The 22,198-nt window shown below is 37.2% G+C and overlaps 2 protein-coding genes across 2 annotated transcripts; both read left to right on the forward strand.

Moving 5' to 3' along the window:
• Positions 1 to 232: 232 nt before the first annotated feature.
• LOC107711246 (LIM homeobox transcription factor 1-beta-like) lies at positions 233 to 21,929 on the forward strand. Its single transcript, XM_016516195.1, has 7 exons — positions 233 to 299; positions 1,287 to 1,496; positions 4,150 to 4,235; positions 4,350 to 4,533; positions 21,122 to 21,354; positions 21,468 to 21,631; positions 21,718 to 21,929. Exons 2-7 carry the CDS (start codon positions 1,453 to 1,455, stop codon positions 21,841 to 21,843), a joined length of 837 nt encoding a protein of 278 aa, XP_016371681.1. The 5' UTR covers positions 233 to 299; positions 1,287 to 1,452; the 3' UTR covers positions 21,844 to 21,929.
• On the forward strand, positions 19,551 to 20,896 carry LOC107711247 (LIM homeobox transcription factor 1-alpha-like). Its single transcript, XM_016516196.1, has 3 exons — positions 19,551 to 19,918; positions 19,988 to 20,143; positions 20,226 to 20,896. Exons 1-3 carry the CDS (start codon positions 19,801 to 19,803, stop codon positions 20,381 to 20,383), a joined length of 432 nt encoding a protein of 143 aa, XP_016371682.1. The 5' UTR covers positions 19,551 to 19,800; the 3' UTR covers positions 20,384 to 20,896.
• Positions 21,930 to 22,198: the final 269 nt, after the last annotated feature.

Below are 22,198 nucleotides of genomic sequence, written 5' to 3' on the forward strand. Positions count from 1 at the left end.
CTTGTAGTAGGCCTACACTTGAGTGTACTAGCGTATGAAAGATGTGTTCACTACAAGTGGTAACTAAATACATTTTTAAATACAGAGATAGTCTGTAAAAGCGCATTTTAGTTCATATTCATGGTGTAATAATAATAATAATAATAAAATTGTAATCCAGTTATCGCAAGCACCAGTGATTGGTCCATCCTGAACACGTGAGATCGCCGCGTTGCCTCCGTAGCTGTCTGGACAATAATTTACATCTAAATAACATTAATAACTGGACACCGAGGAGTCATTGAAGAGAAAATCACACAGTGAGACGTTTTATTATTATCAGTAGGGAAAATGATTATTTAGAGCACATCAGGGCCTAATGGCACATGCTAATTGTCAGTCTTACCTGCGTATTATTTGTATTTCATATAACTCTAGCTCGGTTTCTCAGCTCTAGCCCTCGAGGTCCACTTTCAGTTTAGCTTCAACCTTGATCAAATTCAACTGCTTGTAACTTTCTAGTAATCCTGCAGACATCGATTAGCTTGTTCAGGTCTGTTTGATTGGGGTTGGAGCTAAACTGCAACAAAAAGTGCCATATTATGCGGCACGATTTGGCCCCTAGATGGCAGACGCGATGCGCAATGCATTTGACGACATTTTCGAGTTAGAACCTTTTAGCTCTTAATTGGGCATACTAATTACTTTAAAATGACCTGAACGCCCATATTAGGCATAGTTTTGTCAGCAGACCTGTATAAAGTAACTATTATTTCACTGTAGCTCTTGATACGGCTATATTAGCTACAAAGTCATACTTGTGTATAGATATTTGTCTTAATCATATATTCGAAATGTTTATACATATATATGTATGTTTATATACTTTTTAAATATAGACTACAAGTACAAATTACACATTTGATTATGTAGGCTATTTAACCTAACGCACATTATCCTGAAAGGTGGCTGATTTCAACTGTATAGAAATGACACGTTCCTTACATCTTTAACACTCATTTGCTTGTTACTTAGTTACAAACCATTATTAGCCTGCGTTCACAATATGTCTTTCATCTTAAGTCTAATGATCTTTACCTAAAGTCTGAGATTATTATATAGGCTATGCTATGACAGCTATAAGGAACTTGTCAATCTATTTGTTTAAAACAGCATATCAGCCAGGAAAAAAAGCAGTTCCTCTGAATCAAAAAGAGCGAGATACTCCTGTGTATGCCTGTGTATATATTGTTTTCATCTTCTTGCACCCCTCCTTGATGTTTCCCTCCTTCATTGTGCGCGCGCAGCCCGAGTCTTCATCACATAAAGCGTGAGCCTGAACATCACACACACACACACACACACACACACAGTCTGGCAATGCTTTTGTGCCACTGCGTGCATTTTGGACTATAACACTAAAGTTTGGCTTCTGGAGCACTCTTGCCCGTCCTCTTCTTGAAAGGTATTTTGATGTTACCAACAGAAATCTCAGGAGGAGTGTGTTGTAGCACTAGGTAAGTGCACGGGACTGAGCATCACCTGCTGTCATCTATGACACTATTGATACTTGAACTTTTCTTAGTGTGTTCGCATAGAAACATGCATGATAATTTCTCATGACTTTTACATATGTATAGCCATATTGTCTACTGTGATCTAGGCTACATTTGACAGAAATGCGAAGTTTTGCTGCGCTGGTGTTAATGAATTTATTTATGCATTAATTTATTTTAATCGACCATAGCCTATTTATGTCTGGTACTTTAATAGGTCTGCCGTATCTGTATTTGGTAAAACCTGAGCATATATTTCACGAGTTCAGCTTAGGCCAGATGATAGGAAAAATTACGGACGCGTGTCAGAATTTTAAATGTAAGTAACATTTACAAAAAAAATACAAATACAAGTTTGTAGGTTATTAGAAAATATAAAATATCAAACTTTAAAAAATAGTTAACTCTACGGTAGCCTGCTTGAGTGTATTACAGGCAGCAGTTTCTGTAAGTTTATAAATGGTTTGGTTTCGAGTAAAAAATTAGGATCAAATTGACATCATAATCGAAAGCGCCGTTATTTCAGACATAGCCTAAAAAGCCTATTAATTTTGTTCATATTTACGTTTGCATTTTATATCACGTCACAGAACACTGAAATTTCTTGTCATGAGCATCTTCGACTGAAAATTAACACTAAACTTTAATTGAAACAAAATGAACGCACATCAAAATATCAAATCATGAAATCTTCAATATCAAATTGCACCAGTTTAGTGTCGTAATAGCCTAGGCTAAGTTATTTACTGAAATACTTGGAATGATAAGTTGATTTTTTTTTCACTTAAACATTAGCCTAGATCAGCCGCAATCATCATAATTAGGCTATTCCCTTTATACGACGACAGGTGGGCCATATATTGTAGCCCACGTAGCCTACATTTAACAGACGGTATTAAAAAAGGCCTATATTTTCGATAACGCGTATAGATAGCTCCGAAAAAATAAATAAATAAATGTGTATATTTATAGTTTTAAATATGTAGCCTATATAAGATGCTCATGCTTCCACATAAGCGCGAATATCGCAGTGTGATTATTCCTCATTGAGGCTGATGGCCCGTTATTAGCTCTTGTATTTTTAATAAACTGACTCATGCAATTAACTGCATTATTAATGGGGAAAGGGATCAGACACGCAGTGTGTGATTTCTGCTATTAGAAAAAAAAATTCAACTTTAAATTTCCAAGGAAAAGGGATTTTTGAGAGGCAGATATAATAGCAATAATAGCCTAATAATTTAACCACCAACAAAGATAATAGCCGAGTAAAAAAAAAAAAGTAACCTGAATATTCTAAAAGCAAAGTAGGCAATAAAATACAAATTAAGATTTTGATTTCCCTCTTTTTCTAAATAAACCAAACAGTGTAAATCTCAAATGCATATTTATTGTGAAAGCTTTTGTTATTCTAAATTACAATAATCACAACCGTCATCCGTTATTATTTCTGAGGCAGCAGGCTTCCTGTTTTAAATCAAATCGTTGGATTTGATGTTTTTGTTTTTGCGTTGTTTCGTTTGCCAAATAGCTACCAAAGCGTCTGTGAGCGGAAATGTGGCTACCGAAGCCGCGCGCCTTATACCGGACAACTCACCTGCACGAGGAGCTTCTGACTGAGCACACAACACACCCAGCCTGCTCATGCATTCATTAAACACTTTCCCTTTTATAGAGTGAGATCAAATAAAAGAAGTTATGTCTTTCTTAAAACAGATAGACTACGAGAGAAAGCGTGTGAAGAACAGGCTACATTGTAAATAAATGTTACATTTACGGTCAAAGATAAAAGTTGGCAGCGTCGACGCAGAACTTGAAATTTTTCCAAGCATTACGAGATTACATGTAGGCCTATATCGTAGCCTGCTGTTTCTGACTTTACATGTCGTTAAATCATATAATATCAGTATATATACCAACATATTAGACCTATTCAGATATTGTTTCTTTTGTGAAACCTAATGAGAAAAACGGTGACTCAAGTTAAACAAAACTGGCTTCTCCAGCGATCGTGATAAAGACACTGACACGAACACAAACACCTTAACTGTTACACATATGACTAAAATACTGCAGCAAACATGAATTAAACTACATGCAATGCAATTTAAAACACTATACATAACCGATAACAAAATAAATATATATATATATAGGCCTATTTGAATGAAACATAAACAAATACAATGCTTCTCGAAAGGAATTCTGGGAACACCCTTTTCCCCATAAGCTACAAGACTATTTTTTATTTATAAAAACATAATTTACAGAAGATGGCATGTAATGTTATTTTCAAAATATATATTTTTCGTATTAGCCCTTTAAAAAAATTAACATATTTTACCATGCACATTAAAATGGGCCCAAACAGGACCTGATTTTGGCTTTTACTAATGAAACTAATGATGCTATGTTTCCTCACAGATTATTGTCAGTATCTTCACAGTAACATTACATTACAGTGTGCTTTTTACCCACATTACATGTAGATATAACAATAAAATATGATAACAAACAACATTGAGCAATTACAAGCAGCTTACAATAGTTCCACATTATCACAGACCGATTGCTGTCTTTAAATGTGAGTCTTTGTTATGTTGTTGTTTTTCAGTCAGCACTCCAAAGAAGGAAGGAACGGAATGAAAACAGAAGAAAACCAATCATGTCTTCAGCAGGCCCCCTCCGCCACACCTTACCGTGAGACTCTTATTCTTCATTTATCATTTCTTTCCATATTAATATCAGTGCTGTAATGCGTGGGTCTCAAGTCCCTCATGGTACGTTTGTGTGTGTCCTGTTCTTCTCCACCAGAGCACGTGGGAGGAGGTGAGGTGTGTGCAGGGTGCGAGTCTCCCATCGCGGACCGCTTCCTTCTGCGCGTCAATGAACTGTCCTGGCATGAGACGTGTGTCAAGTGTGCAGTGTGTCGCAGCGCGCTGAGCGGGACCTGCTACTGTCGCGACCGCTTGCTTTACTGCAAGCATGATTACGAGAAGTAAGACAGTTCCATGTGCAACGTGTGTCTGTATACACTCCATCAGAGTCCTAGTATGGCAGAGAGTGTGTAGATTAACATGAAGCACACCAGAACATTCCCCTGATCTCTCTGCAAATGCCTCATGGGTGTGATGCTCTGTTGTGAAATATAAGGAACTTTGGTTACACTTTATTTGAAGGTGTCTTTGTTACACACGTTATGTGTACTTACTATTATAATAACAATAAATTATGCATAATTACATGCAAGTAATCCTAACCCTAACCATATAGTAACATGTAGTTAATTAAAATTACTCAGTACTTAAATGTATAATTAAACTAACATGTTACTATATGGTTAGGGTTAGGATTACTTGCATGTAATTATGCATAATTTATTGTTATTATAAGAGTAAGGACACATAACGTGTGTAACAAAGACACCTTCAAATAAAGTGTAACCCTTTATTGTAAGGTATTGCAATTGCGGTGTAATTACACAAACAAGTACGGAGTAATATTATCTTGCTTAGGGTTAGATTTAGGATTGGTTGCTATACTATAGTGTATTGTATTTTTAGTGTACTATATTACTTACTATAGTAAGTGCATATAATGTGTAACAAGGACACTGTCAAATAAAGTGTGACTGGAATTGACCCTTCGCAGGGAGTGTGATTGACAGGCGATCTGACCAATCATAACGCAGAATCTGCCAAAACAAACCAGACTGTAGAGTAGATTAACGTCGGTGGACTTGAACTTGAACAACGGTGTATTGATGTCTTTCCGCGGTTGAAACAAGATACTTTCTGGTGTTCATTCATGTTTATTTCGTGCTATAACTAGTAAAGAGGAAGAGATGATCGCTTCACATGTACAGTAGCTTTAACTGAATTTCTTAATAAATGACAAAAACTGAAAGCTGAGACTTTGTTTCATACCAGAAGTAACCTGCTCTGTCTTGTCTGTCGGCCGGCGTGTTGTCAGGTTTCTCGTTGCTCCGCGATGTATTTTTCACTGAGAACATGATGTGTGGCGTGAGAGTGGCATGGCTTGTCGGACATAGCAACAGTAACTAAGGGGGCTGGTCTTTGCGGAGGGTAAATTTCTGTTAGAATGTGTAGTTAAATATTGGTGACGGTAGGTTTAGTTGATGTATGTGTAATGTTGTAGGTTTGAATCTGTTTCTTAAAGGCATAGTTCAACCCAAAAAAGAAAATTCCGTCATTATTAGGTATGTTTACTAATTTTCGTAAATCGGAATGAATCCAATCTGATTTCAGATTCTTTTTTAGGGTTTATGTGAACCCTAAATTTTGCAGTTTGGTTCATATATTTGATTACATGTGCATTACATGTATTCCAAACAAAACCTCAGCCAATGCAGAGCTACCATGAGTATAACTGTCATTTTTGCCTTGAATGACATATATGCCATAAGAGCTTTTTTTGGGGGGGGAATATTTAGTAAATATTCAGTCTCCTGCACTGATTAGTTCATAAGACTAAATAAGCACAAGCAGCAATGCCAAAGGTATTTATGAATCCTGAGAAGATAGAAAATAGAGAAAATAGATTTAAGCATTTACACGCTTTAAGTTTTCCTTTTAATTGGTTTATTTTAGGTTTACACCACCCATTTGAATCTGATTTTACACATATGTTCACTGGCTGTTTGAGCCATCAATCTGATTATAAATGGATTATTGTACAATCTTATTCCAAACCCAAATTTGGTTTAATTCTGTGGAAAACAAATGTGAAGAACCAAAAAATAAAAACAGTACATGTGCACAAAGTCTTTGGAATAACATGATGGGTAAATAATGACAGAATTGACATTTCTGGGTGAGCTATCCCTTTAACTGCTGGTTCTCTGATGAATCATTCTGTATCCGTTTGGGTCAGAGGGAGATTCCGAGAAACCATCATTTCCCAGTGACATCAGCAGGAGTGCGGACAGTTGAAGGACGATTTTGTGGCCTGTTATCACTGTTGTGAGAAGTGTCAGACACCGTTGAGCAGTGTGGACACTCCCTCAGTTGCTGACATCTGGAGGCCAACCGAAAGGAATAAGATGGACAGGAGAGAATAAAAGAGGAGAGAAAAGTTAGCAGGAAGAATTCCCTGAGGGAATATAAAAATAATTCTATATATGTTCCCGGAAAGATAGATCACCTGAGATCCAGGACTGTTTCAGGGTATGAAATTACCATACTAACTGCTTTTCTTCACACCGTTGAAGAAAAATGGGACCATAGATTTGATAATTGTTTTGCATGGGTGCTTGCAGCAAGGATGTCATAATGAGGGTAAAAGTGATCAACGATTACAAATGAGATGGCTGTTCTGGGATCAGAGCGCGGAGAAACTGTTCTTGTGCAAGCTGGTGCTGTTATTCCCTTGTGCTTGGTCCGTTTGTATTATTTGAATTCATTTATCATTTACCCTTTTTTTACTATATGGTGGAGATTTAAGTTTCTCTCATTCTCTCATAAGCATTTTTGTTGCGCTTGAACGCAGACATTGCAGACATTATTTGTGAATATTGAGGCTGCGGCGTGGTATGTGGTGTATTTATGGAGGAGACTTGGCACACTGTTGTGTGGGTGACCTTGAGTGAATCCACAACAATATCTCCTTGTGTTCTCCGCTGTCTGTCCGTCAGCACCCACCCTTTACCAATGCTCCATCTACAGCAGGTGTGCGCTCCATTTTTGGGGTGCCAAGGAATCTTTGATGGTGCAAAAAAAAAAAAAAGAGTAGACAGAAAAAAGACTTTCTGTAAAAATATATCGTCAGGTAATGTAAAAAAAAAAAAAATGTGTATACGTGAGGAAACGCATACATTTCCTAATTATGTTCAATTAGAAAGTATTATTTAAAATAACTGAATCATTACACCAGCAAAATTAATTTATAAGTCAGGTAGAAATAGCCACACTCATAAAAATAAAGGTTCCAAAAGAGGTTTTTCACAGCGATGCCATAAAAGAACCTTGGTTCCGCAAGAAACTTTCAGTGAACATTTTTAAAAAGAACCTCTTTTTTTCTCTTAATGTGAAGAACATTTTAATAATCTAAAGAACCTTGTTCCACTAAAAAGAACCTTTTGTGGAACGGAAAGATTCTTTGGGTGTTAAAGATTCTTCATATGTTTTAGAGTGCACTTAAAGTCAACATTAAATGGCATTCACATCCCATTTTAGTTTCATATTATGACATGTTTCCAAGTGAAATAGTGTATTCAGTGAGAAAAAAAAGATGTAGGGCAGTATCTTTCATCGCATATTAAAGTAAAGATGAAATGGAAGTAGCAGCAGCTCTATTCTTCCTTACTGTAATGTACGTCTGAGTCAAATGAATTATCGAAAAAAAAGAAAAAAATGTAAGGCGGGACTTGGTTCTGTTTATCAGGTGTTGATTGGATGGAGGCAGGTGTGAAGGAGAGTTAAACAGACTAAATGATTGGAGAAGTCTAGCATACATCAATCAAAAAGAACTCTGTAATTTCACTAGAAGACTGAGTTATGAAATTTTGATTATTTTTTTGAATGAAATCATATGCACAATAAGATCGATAACATGCATTTAGAAAATAGCTACATTTTCATTTCATGCCAACTTCGGCTCACAAAAAGTGGATGTTAAATACCAAAATGTAAGGAGTTGTAAAAAGGGATTGATTTCAGATTACATTTTAATGAAATATTACTAAGACCAGATATTTTCCACTTAAAATAATGTACGCAATAAGACAACGAACATGCGAACAGCATCAGCTTTAAGATCACAACTGTATGACGATTCCTTACATTCCTGATGTTCTCGTCATCAGAAATCTGACTTTCATTTACTACTAACTTTTCAGTCATTCAAGCAACACCTATTCACTTACCGGAAAACCAAACGCAAAGCCAAATCCCTATTCATTAAACCCACAAACATTTGCTAACATCCCTGAAATGGTCAAATTCTCTCCATCACTGTCTTCCTGGCTGACTTCGACACACACAGCCATCAGATAACCACGCAGCCCAGCCTAGTGAAACCAGTCCCAGACCAATAAAGGCTCTCAGCCCCAGGGTACGGTGCCTGGATCGCTGGCAGAAAATTAGACTAGCGAGGGTCTCGGAGGCCTATCAGAGCGGAGACAGGGGAGCGGATATTTAAAATGCCCCAAGTTTAATAGATCACTCTGCGGGGTGGGAAACAGAACGAAAACAGCCCCCAGTGTGTAAAGAGATGCTAGTAAGAACGAAAAATCACGAATGTGAGCTCTTTAATATCTCACTTGTTTCTCCTAGCAAATTGAGATTTTGGCTAAAGTCTCATGCTTCTCAGACTTTGCTCCTGAGAAAAAGACCCAATTATATCATGTGTCTTTTAGAATTTTAGAAGAGGTCTCAAAAATGTCCTGAAATGTGCCTGGATTTGTCCAAATATCAAAGTCTGTAATCAATAATAATCATTTATTCCATTTCAATTTATCATAGGGATTTTTTATAGTGCTGTCAAACGATTAATCGCGATTAATCGCATCCAAAATAAAAGTTTTGGTTTACATAATATATGTGTGTGTACTGTGTATATTTATTATGTATATATAAATACACACACATAGAGTATATATTTTGAAAATATTTACATGTATGTACATGAATATATTTATATTCATATAAATTATATGATATATATAAATATATTTAATATATAAACGTAACATATTTTTCTTAAATATATACATGCATGTGTTTGTATTTATATATAATGTACAGTATGTGGAAAATAATGTGTTTTTTTAACTTTAAACCGCATAAACACATTTCATTACACCAAATACACCAAATAATGTTCTTTTTAGCAGCATCATATGACCCCTTTAAGCACATTTGACAACATTTGTGGCATAATGCTGATTAACACAAAAACTAGTTTCCAGTTGTCCCTCCATTTCTTAACAATGCAGAAATTGGGGTTACAGTAAGGGGGAAATTAATGAATGTTAAAATATTCACCGCTTCAGATGTAAACAATATGCTTGCTAACATGATTCTAGTGTGAAAACATCCCTTGCTAACATTTTCTGTGTAAAGTTATATCCAATTTTACTACTTTGAAGCTCAAACAACGTAACACCTAAAACCGTAAAACAATAACAAAAACAGCTTTATGGCTCAAATGTGACCCTGGAGCACAAAACCAGTCTTGAGTCGCTGGGGTATATCTGTAGCAATAACCAAAAAAACATTGTATGGGTCAAAATTATCAATTTTTCTTTTATGCCAAAAATCATTAGGATATTAAGTAAAGATCATGTTCCATGAAGATATTTAGTAAAATTCCTACAGTACAGGGTCACAAATAATACACACGGTTTAACAGAAGAACTTTTTTTATTATAACCTCCACATTTCTGCAAACATTTCACTTTTATTCGCCAGGTCCAAATGACCCATCAGATCCCAAAATCAAATAACAAACAGTGCTAATATACACTAATTGTATGCTACAGTACTAAGAAATCTTGACCATTATATTAGTTGTCCAGTGATTCAGCTTTTCTGAAAAGCTATAGCGTAAAGATGCAATAAATAAAGAGTGCTCATAAACAGCTGCTGAGATTGTATTCTCACTAGAGGTTTGGATCCGGAGACAGTTTTGATTTGATTCGATACGTCATGACTTAACAAGCAGATTGTAAGTGTCTCAACATGACCTTTATTTTTACTTTTTTTTTTTTTAAGTACATAAAGGACAAATAATTTTTTATGGTAATCAATGTCATCTTGTCGACAGAGCTTAACTTCAGAATATTCATTTAAATGCAATCTCGGTCTCCTGTACTTTAAAGAGCAACTACATTTTTCCATGTCAATCGTTTACAGTAACGCCGAAATCTTCAGTCGGAGTCATTATTATGAGCACTTCAGTTGATGCTTACCGAAATCTTCACCTTTCTTTTGCTCTGTCTTTCTTCCTCCCCGTGCATCTCTCCTCTAGCTCGTCCATCACTGTCTGATTTCTAATAATATTTCTGTTCCAAACTTAATTTCCTACTTGTTGAGATTTATAGCCGTGATGACACCAATCAGTTTATCTCTCCGTTTATCCCACATTTTCGCTTAATCATCTCTCTGCTCGCTGTCTCTTTGTGTCTGTGGGAACGGGGAGGGGGTGGAGGGGTCTTGATTGGGAACGCTGCTAATTATGTTCTTAGACATGACTACAAGCTGTGTTGTGGTTAAGAGAGTTGCTGTACTGTCAGACAGGAATATGACACATGGGCTCTGGTGTAGGACGCTGCCGTACCTTGGATTGTCTACAGAGTCAATAGTGCTTGCTGAAGCCATTAGTTTTATCATTCATACTGTACTTAAATTGTGGCATATGCAATCAGGCACAATGCAATAAAGCAACAATTGATTGAAGCTATCTCTTTTATGTAAATCTGGGTTTTTGTTCAAACCGGGCATGAGCAGCAGCACTTTTTGTTGGTCAGTTTGTTCAGTTTGGTGTTGTGCTGTGTACTGTTTGAGGTCAAGAATTTTATTTTGTAAGAGAAACGAACCGTTTTATTCAGCAAGATCACATTAAATTGATCACATTGACAGTTAAAATGTTACATAAGATTTCAGAATAAATTAAAATAAATGTTGTTCTTTTGAAAATGTCAATTCATCAAAAAAAAAAAAAAAATTCCAGAAAAAATGTATAAAAGTAGGGAAACAGATTTCAACATGTTTCTTGAGCCTCAAATCAGCATATGATTTCTGAAGGATCATGTGACACTGAAGACTGGAGTAATGATGCTGAAAATTCAGCTCTGCGTCACAGGAATAAACTACATTTTAAAAAACAGTTTTTAAATTGTAATAATAATATTTCACAATATTAATGTTTTTACTAAATTCGTGATCAAATAAATGCAGCCTTGGTGAGCATAGGAAACTTCTTTCGAACACATTAACAAATCTTACCAGCCCCAAAGTTTTGAATGTCAATTCAAGTAATATACAGAAAGTTTTGTAGTGTATATTACTTTTCTGAGCACTCAGATTCACAATGTTCACCTGTTTGATGATAAAATGAACAAAAAGGGATTCAAGTCAGATTTAGCAATAAACAACTACCTAGCTACTAGCTAGACCATGGCAACCACCCACAACAACCTAGCATCACTGTGGCAAGCCACTCACTCCTTCTAAATATAAAACGTCAGCTTCTAGTTTAAAATCAACCTACCCTCTTAAAAATGAAGGTTCTTTATTGGCATTGATGGTTCCATGAAGGACCTTTAACATCCATGGAATCTTTCCATTCCACAAAAGGTTGTTCAAAATGTTCTTCATACTAAGAAAATGTGTTTTTGAAAGAATAGTTCACCCAAAAACGAACACTTTGTCATCATTTACTCACTCTCATTTCATTCCAAACCTGTATGAGTTTCTTTCTTATGTTGAACATAAAAGAAGTTATTTTGTCAATAGGAACTGTTTGGTTCTTCAAAATATATTATTTTGTGTTCAACACAAGAAAGAAACTCATACAGGTTTGGAAAGACATGAGAGTAAATTATGACAAATTTTTAGTTTTTGGGTGAACTTTTCCTTTAAAGGGGTCCTATTATGCTCCTTTACAAAGTCTTGATTTTGTTTTGGGGGTGTACTAGAACAGGCTCTCATACTAGGTTGTTCGAAAAACACATAATTTTTCACATATTTTACATTATTACAACACCTCTCTCCCGTCTGGCATGAACGGCTTGAATAGTTCCTGTATCAAATGAAGGCCCGCCTTCTGAAAGACGAAATGTGCTGTGATTGGTTAGCAAGGCCAGTGTGTGTTGGTCTCGTCCCATTCGTCGATATTTGTGATATCACAAATCCCGGAAAATATGCGTTGTAGTCCAAACGAGTCGTTCGTTGTAGTTTTTGAAAAGTGATTTCTGTTAAATAAAATATCTCCTTTTGAAGTGGACTTTGAGCTTTGTAACTTTGCAGATCTTTTTTATGCTCTAACAGCAACATTACAGACTAACTAAAGTTGAAAAGTGAAAGAGCATAATAGCACCCCTTTAAAAACTGTTCACTGAAAGGCTCTTTTGGGAACCAACAATGGTTGTTCTATGGCATCACTGTGAAAATCCTCATTTGGAACCTTTATTTTTGTAAGGGTGTACTTTTAGTTTTAAACATATGCCCTCATGTGTTTAGTCCTTTTGGTGAATATGTTTACATGGTACTTTAAATAAGGACATAAACACGTTGTGGTAGTTCAAGCCAAGAAAAACAAAACATGTTTTCCAAAAGCAGTAATTCAGGCAAGTAATTATTAGTAATATTTTCTTGCCTGAATTACTGCTTTTGGAAAACATGTTTTGTTTTTCTGCGCCTGAAGTTCCCGTTGAAGCCACAAAAATAAAGGTTCCAAAAGAGGGTTTTCGCAGCAATGCCATCGAAGAAGCATTTTGGGTTCCTCAAAGAAACACTTGTTTCTTAGTGTGAAGAACATTTGAATGATCTAAAGAACCTTTTTTTCCACTATAAAGAACCTTTTGTGGAATGGAAAGATTCCATGGATGTTAAAAGTTCTTCATGGAACCATGGATGCCAATAAAGAGCCTTCATTTTTCAGAGTGTACACGTATCAGGCAATGATAGAGGGAGAGAAGAGCGGACAGTGAAGGAGAGCTCAGGGGATGGCCATGGAGGTGACAAACAGAGGTGGAGAGAGGAAGATGACAGAGGAAGAGGAGAGATGAGCTCGAGGTGGCTCCTCTTGTGATATTGCCACTGTTTTTGCATAATGTGTGATGAGTCTCCATCACTTCGCCTCCCGCACAACAATTTCATTACAGACGGCTAATAAATGTTTCATGGCAGAACAAGCTGCTCGCCTTGGCTTTATTAAATCTGAGATAATAAAAGAAGAACGGCAAAAAAGGAAAGCGGGAGGGGGAGAGATAAGAAGAATGCCATAGATATCCTCAAACAGGGCTGCCGTATCTTCTGTTTCTGGGGCAACGAATCCCCCGTCCCCCCTCTACGCGTCTTTTTTTTTTTTCTCGCACTGCCACAGAGAGACAGGAAATGAGAATCTGGCTGACAGGATATTGCGTTCTGGTGGCCTGGGGATTAGCTGTTTTATCCAAACACGCACATACACACACTCGCAGACTCACTCTCGCCTCACACAACTCAACACATCGATCCTGTCGGTCCCTGAGCCCTTGGGTATCACACACACACACACACACACATGAGGGATGCAGGAAACCGACGTGTGATTGTAACGTATGGACAGGTTATGCTGTCAGTCGGGGAATGCATCACAATAAGTACGTCAGCACACCAATAGTGCATATTCGTCACCAAAAATAGTGTGAAAATCTCTATATAAGATGGGATATTATGACACCCATCATATTCTACAACATATCGACTGTCAGAATCAGGATTTCCTACAAACCTTTGCTCTGTTGACAAGTGGCTTATGAATTACAAAGAATTACCAAGGATTTTGAAGAATGAGACATCAGTGGAAATGTGTCGAAGGCATAGTTCCCCCAAAATTGTCATGATTTTCCCGATGTCATTCCAAACTTCTTCTGTGGAACAAAAAAGAAAAAATAAATTGAAAAATATCTCAATGTTTTTTCATCCATATTATGGAAGTCAGTTGTTTTGGACCCCACTGACATTCATTATACAGACAAAAATAGTTGAACATTTTTTTAAAATACCTTTTTTGTGTTTCAAAGAAGGAAAAAGTCACACAGGTTTGGAAAAACATGAGACTGAGAGTAAATGATAAGAAATCTTTAAATTTTTGGGTGGACTGTTACCTGATAGAACCATTTTGTTAGTGTAACTAAATGTTCTCTTTTTATGTATTTTCCTGTTTATAATTTGAATCATTTAGATGATTTAAGTACATTTTTGGTTACCTGACCAGGATTTTTACAGCATTGGCAGGCCATTGCAAGGTTTGAGTCATCCAGGAAAATATACTGAGACACAAAGTTGGTTGTATGCAGTTCCTTTCTCTGCATCCAGAACGTTTGGTCCATTACAGGATCAAATATTGCATTAACATTTCTCTGTTCTATTGGTGCAAATCCAGCCCAAAAAAGCAGTTAGTAAGTGTATGAGGAATTTTAGTGATTAGTAAATCATACTGTTATCACTCAATTTCGGTAACACTTTACAATAAGGTCACATAAGGTAATGCATTTACTAACATTAACAATGAGCAATATATTTGTTACAGTATTTATAAATCATTGCCTACATCAGTTAATAAAAATACTCTTTGTTGTTAGTTCATAGTTCAGGTCTATGAAATAATATTAACAGATATATGGTGAAATTAATACTAAAAAAATTAGTGTTCATTGTTAGTTCAAATGAACTAATGTAGTTAAGGGATAGTTCAACCAAAAAATGAAAATTACCTCTTGATTTCCTCACCCTCAAGCCATCCTAGGTGTATGACATTTTTCTTTCGGACGAATACAATCGGAGTTCTATTAAAGAATGTCCTGGCTCTTCCAAGCTTTATAATGGCAGTGAATGGGGGTCGAGATTTTGAGGCCCAAAAAAGTGCATCCATCCATCATAAAAAGTGCTCCACACGGCTCCGGGGGGTTAATAAAGGCCTTCTGAAGCAAATCGATGCATTTTTGTAAAATAAAATATCCATATTTAAAACTTCTGCTAACTGTCGTACGTGTGTTCACGAGAGAGTGGCTTTCCCGTGGATGACGTAGGACGAAGATGAACACGGGGACAAACGTGGAAGTGCAGTAGAGAGAGCAAAATAAAACACCAGTCACAAATTAGACATACAAAATAACATATTCTATACACCTATGTCCTCCGTCATCCGCTGGTACGCCACTCTCTCAGTGAATGTGTGCACGACAGTTAGCGGAAGCTAGAGATTATGGATTATAAAGTTTTAAATATGGATATTTTTCTTACACAAACAAATCGCTTCGCTTCAGAAAGCCTTTATTCACCCCATGGAGCCGTGTGGAGCGCTTTTTATGACGGATTGATGCACTTTTTAGGGCTTCAAAATCTCGACTCCCATTCACTGCCATTATAAAGCTTACAAGCTTGTCCCTTGCCAGGAGATTTTTTAATATAACTCTGATTGTATTCATCTGAAAGAAGAAAGTCATTTACACCTAAGGATGGCTTGAGGGTGAGTAAATCATGGGGTAATTTTAATTTTTAGGTCAACTATCCCTTTAACTAATGTTAACAAATGGAATGAAATCGTTACCGTTATTTTTCACCCATGATTTTTACATGATCATCTAAAAATATTGAGTCTCATTAATACACTGCAAGGCATCATAAGAAATGTCATTTTAACTTTATTGCCACCTTGATATACAGTGCACTTTCTAATAACCCTGTTGAAGTGTTCTTCATATGACTAGTAATCCATAAACGTAACTGAATTCAGCCGAGAGAGTTTTATAGTGTACAATGACACAATTAGTTGTTTTATTAGCATAAACCCAAAAGTTATGATGTGTCTCAGTGCAATCAAAACATAATTAGACAATTAAATTATGCATGCCACTAGTCGATTGTTATTTCAGTATTTTTGTGCGTAGCACCGTTTGCATGCTAAGAACAAAAAGGCCATTTCTTAGCAAGTGCGCACTGAAGTGTGCATCTATGACATGATTGGGGCAGTATAATATGTGTCAGTACTGAACGGTTTAGCTGCTCACCTGTGCTTTCTCTTTTGCGTGCGAGTGGTCTGATGTGTACGTTTTTATCAGCTACCTGTTGGTTTTCTCATATTTCATCATTGTGAATATTGGTGTGTCGGGGAGGGAGGGGGGGTGGCGGGAGTGGGTTGTGGGGAATGCTGGGAGCTACACCTTCATCTCCTGCACTCGGTGCTCCTCAACACACACACACACACACACCAGATCTCCCGCCATCCGTCTCTGCAACTGTCATGAAGTCTGTGTTATCCATCAAATGTGCATTTCATCTGTTCCTCACCTCCAAAATGGTTTGTGTTCATCAAACTTATACTTTTATTTGCCACCTATATATGTGCTTTTAATTTCATTAGTGGTCACTGCTAATGCAGGTATCCCTATTCTTAATGCTTAGGGATAAACAAACCCTTAAGCACAAGTAAGGAATAGCTCTTGTCAGAATTGTCATTTTGGTTGAACTATTACTTTAAATGATAGCTTGTCCTGCACCGTCATAAAATGATATGTAAAATCGGGCGGCTTTTGAAGTTTTTTACATGGTTGACAAAATAATTGCACTAAAGTAGGGTCCTGAGACCACAATATCATAAACTTGGGACTTTTGACTTGGGACAGTAAGCAGCAATTACCCAAAACACCCTAGCAACAATCCCGCCAATCTACAAAAAACATGTTGTTGTCCGGTTCAGGTGTGTGACAGTAACTTCACACTGGTTTATGTCACATTTTGGGTGAATGGTGACAGTTGCTTTGGCTTAATGAAATGTGCAGAAGGATTAGATTGTCATCGACACCATATGAGCATCTACAGGTTCATCTGTGGGTACCTGTCAATATTTATGAGAGTACATGAGCACGGCCGTATAAAGGTGCTGGTAAATGTGTGTGTGTGAGTATGGTGTGTTTATTCGAGTGTGAGAGAGATTAACCCCATGCTATCCTCAATCCCTGGTTATGAGTTTACAGCGTCTGTCTGGGCATCGCACTGTTTAAACAACAATCTAATTAATCCTGTCTTTATTAGTTTCATGGAGCTGGGGAGGGAGGCTGGGCGCGAGAGAGGGAGGACAGGGAATTCTGGCAGAAAATATCAAGCGGCGAGGGAGGGGAGAGAGGAAGAAAAAACGAGGGGTTTGGTGGGGATTGAAGAGCGAGAGTGCCTTTAAAACCAATTGTGATGCTGATGAGCTATTTAGAAAGAAAACACCGTTTAAAGAGAGTAAGAGGCATTTTTCAGGGTTGGTAGCAGGACAAATGACCTTCTTAATACATTTGCTCACTTTTGCCCTGTACATCCCTGTATTTGCTAATCATTTTGAAAATTCATTAAGGTGAAGGTGATTCAATTTCCAGGTGACACACTGATAAAATGTACAGCTTAAATGCAGCGTAATAAATGTTAATAATATTAACCCTGTAAAACCTGACATATGAAATAAAAAAAGTATTTTTATAAATGTTTATAAACAGTTTTTTTAATGTTTGGACTAGGGCTGTGCAATTAATCGCATGCGATCTTCACTGACAAGCTAGGCAATATCGCGTTCATAATCGCATTCAATTATGAACGCGATGTTGCCTAGCTTGTCAGTGAACTACGGCTCTGTGTAGTAAATGCCACTCCATCTGAAAGCAGGTGATGGAGATTTACTACTAATCACGGAACTGGCTTTACTGACGAGATGCGCATGACAATCACATGCGATTAATTGCACAGCCCTAGGTTGGACTATATACTGTATATATATATATATATATATATATATATAAATTAACTTTTCCACGACATTCTAATTTATTGAGATGCACCTGTATATATAATGAAAAAATGTGCATGTGTATTTTGTTCAGTATATGCATATTTGGTACATCAGGCTTTTATGACTCATATAGAGTGAGAATATGGAGCTCATACTCAAGTGATATCTTTTTTTAAGTATAGCCGACTACTTACATAAATGCATATAAATTGCCAATAATTTGTCTTTAAAGATTATATTTGTATGCTTTTATGATCAAAGCTTGGTAGATTTTAGTTTCAAAAAAAGAATGCAGTGCAATACAATGATGACTGAGAGACGAATAATTATACATTCCTCAAAAGCCTGATGCATCATATTTGATACTCACATTTTAACGTAATTATTCTTTTAAAAAATGCTATATGGATTAAACCTAAGTTGATTCAATCTAGTAAATGTTCATTTTGAAATATTACTAAAACAATACAAAAGTTATTATTGTTTACTTTGTAAAAATCACTAAAGATCTGAAGGTGGATATTTTTAGAATTAAACTAAAAGGCCTTTTACTTGCAAAAAAAGTATCAATCAGACAACAGAATTTTTTTCAGTGAGTTTTTGATCATGTTGATCATTTAGTGGCCTTAGGAATGTGTATCATATATAATACACTAGGCTTTAAAGGGTTAAATGTAGTGCTGTCAAACGATTAATCGTGATTAATCGCATCCAAAATAAAAGTTTTGGTATACATGAAATGTGTGTGTACTGTGTATATTTATTATGTATGTCTAAATACACACACATACAGTATATATTTTGAAAATATTTACATGTATTTACATGCATATATTTATATTCATGTAATTCATATTATATATAAATATATTTGATATATAAACATAACATATTTTCCTTAAATATATACATGCATGTGTGTGTTTATATATACACATAATAAATATACACAGTACACATGCATATATTATGTAAACAAAAACTTTTATTTTGGATGCGATTAATTGCGTTGAATTGGTTGACAACACTAGTTAAATGATAAATTTTTACTTAGCTGCTTGTGTGACTGACAGCATAATATATGTGTGTGTACTGTGTATCTTTATTATGTATATATAAATACACACACATGCATGTATATATATATTTTCAAAATATATACTGTATGTGTTTATATATACACATAGTAAATATACACAGTACACGCGCACATATACTATGTAAATAACTTTCATTTTGAATGTGATTAATCGCGATTAATCGTTTGACAGTACTTTATATATATAATTTATTCATTTATTTTTGTCTATTGACAGGTTTTATTTTTTTATTCTTTTTATTAATTTCTGCACAAGAGCGCCTTCCAGCTTCGAGTATGAACGAAACATACACTGCATGAGAGCGTTTAGCACTCCATAATGTTAACATTGCCTCATTTTGGATATAAATAAAATGTCAGGTCATGCATAGATGATCTTGTCTCTAGATTTAAATTTAGATTTATTCACACTGCTTCCTTGAAAACCTCTACGTGAACACACTTGGCCGAAAAAAGTGCAGGGGACGAATTTACGTTTTATTAAAAGAGAGGGGGGACACGACCCCACGTCCCCCACATATTCAACACCCATGAGTGTTACTAATTCAATTCAAATTAATCGCTGTCATTGTGAACGCACTTTCGGAGCTTGTTTGACAAGTACTACTATATGGGAATGTTGTTCCAGGACCAGTGGACTTCAATAAACTGTTGTTTTTGTGAGTTCAGATGAAGAAGATCGCTCGCAGACAACAGCAGCAGCAGCAACAGCAAGAACAGGAGCAGATGGGCGGGACCAGGAGGGGCCCGAGCAGAGGGGGCCGCCAGAGTAACGATGACAGCGAGGGTAAGACACGGACACAACTGTGTAAAATGGCTTGATGAAAGGTGTGAACCCGGCTCTGTCTCTCCACAGATGGCTCCAGCAGTCACGGACTGGACGCGCTGCTCTCATATTCCTCTCTGCCACGCCAACAACTGCTGGCTTTGGATCCCAACATATACGGTAGCGAGCAGTTCCGACACGGGCTCACGCCACCGCAGCTAGGCCCCGAGCAGATGCACTCCTACGGTAAGGATTTCCCACTGCATCAACTTCAGCATTGGTTTTTTTTTCAGTTACTGTTTGCATTTGAACGCTGACTTCATTTCAGACTCCGAGACAGTTTTCCATGACTTGGACAGCGATGGAAGCCTCAGTCATCTCGGGGACTGTCTCTTGTCGACTGCCGACATTGGAGTTCTGGCAGGACGGATAGGAAATCCCATTGATCGCCTCTACTCGATGCAAAACTCCTACTTTACCTCATGACCCTGGTTCCACCTCCCTAAGCACTCCTCCACCACAGCAGGGGGCAACAAATAGATTGAGTCTCACTGCAGGCGTCTTTCATCATCAAAACTAATTGAATCTCTCAATCGTATCTTAGTCGTGCCAATAAAGCTCTAACCAACCAAACCAAGACAGGATCACACCCTAAAAATTCAATTTAACATTGCCAGAATGGGAGTTCACTGGAAAAACATGTTTTATATCACATATATGCACTATTTTTTTTGCTCTGTATTGCTTAAACATTATTGCGACAGTCATAGGCGTGTATCAGACATCAGCAGGAAGCTGTTCATGACGTGTAAGTGTTACCTCAAAACTCTGCTCACTGCACAGCTAACAAACTAATCAAGGCTGTATCCGAAATCACCCCCTATACTCTTATTCACTATAGAGTGCTGCAGTGATGACGTATTTTGTAGGCCTAACCCTGGAAACAAGTTGGCATTTTAGCATTTCCACTTCCACTGTCCTGAAGTCAATGGCTTTTTTTGAATGAGCATATATTATGTAAACAAAAACTTTTATTTTGGATGCGATTAATTGCGTTGAATTGGTTGACAACACTAGTTAAATGATAAATTTTTACTTAGCTGCTTGTGTGACATCTAGTCTGTTGTCAAATATTGCCACCCGGTGTTACAGACAAAACATTGCATAAAGTGAACATTCAGACACATATCAATAACATGTGCACATGTGTTTGTGTGTGTGTAGGTTGTTTGTGCGGAAGTGCAGTGCCTGTATGCAGGCGATCAGCCGCTCGGAGCTCATCATGCGTGTGCTGGGACAGGTGTACCACCTGGGCTGCTTCAGCTGCTGCGAGTGTGAGCGCCGGCTGCAGAGAGGTGATGAGTTTGTGCTAAAGGAGGGACAGCTGCTCTGCCGGGGAGACTATGAGAAGGAGAGAGAGATGCTGGCTGCCATCAGTCCGGCCCCTACCGAGTCAGGTAACCTCAGTGACCTCGCTGAAGGTCGTGTATAATTACAGGAGAAGAGATGTTAACATAGTCCAGAAATGACTCTCTTCACCTTTAAGCCAATGCTCAGTTTCCCTTTGCAGTAAAGAGTGAGGATGAGGATGGTGGTGGTGTCTCTGTTGGGGGGAAGGCTGGGGATGATGGGAAGGAGCACAAGAGATCCAAGAGACCACGAACCATCCTGACCACACAACAGCGGCGCGCCTTCAAGGCTTCCTTCGAGGTGTCTTCCAAACCCTGCCGAAAGGTCAGCAGTCACAGGCCGCTCGTGTGCGTTATATGTGGAAACAGCATGTACTGTATGTACATCTCATGCATATACTGTTGTTGCAGGTCAGAGAAACTCTGGCAGCTGAGACTGGACTGACGGTGAGAGTCGTGCAGGTGTGGTTCCAAAATCAGAGAGCAAAGGTAGGCTGGCATCATGTTTTGATCAATTCTGAAAACGTTCCTGTTTGAAACACTAGATCTTGCTTCATCATGATTTACCTAGGTAGAAAAGCAAAAACGCCATCCTTGTTCTATCAATGAATGAGTTTTCAGTGTTTGTGTTATTTCTGAGGCTTAGAACATGGCTTAAGAGAGCAGATTTAAAATGAACTGAAAATCATAGAACTTCATGTAGCTGTAGATCTTTGACAAAAAAGAAAATGCTTGTCAATTACATTTTGAATGTTGGCTTGACAAAGCCTTCTTTGAAAGTTTTGGGAGAAATGTTTATAGGCCTAATGAGCTGATGGATGGTTAGATGGATACTTCCAGAAAGACAGACAGAAAAAAGAGCAACACTTTTAGAAAGACAGATGGATGGACA

This window comes from Sinocyclocheilus rhinocerous, unplaced genomic scaffold, assembly GCF_001515625.1.
Source record: "Sinocyclocheilus rhinocerous isolate Xijiao unplaced genomic scaffold, SAMN03320098_v1.1 scaffold115, whole genome shotgun sequence".
Lineage (NCBI taxonomy): Eukaryota > Metazoa > Chordata > Actinopteri > Cypriniformes > Cyprinidae > Sinocyclocheilus > Sinocyclocheilus rhinocerous.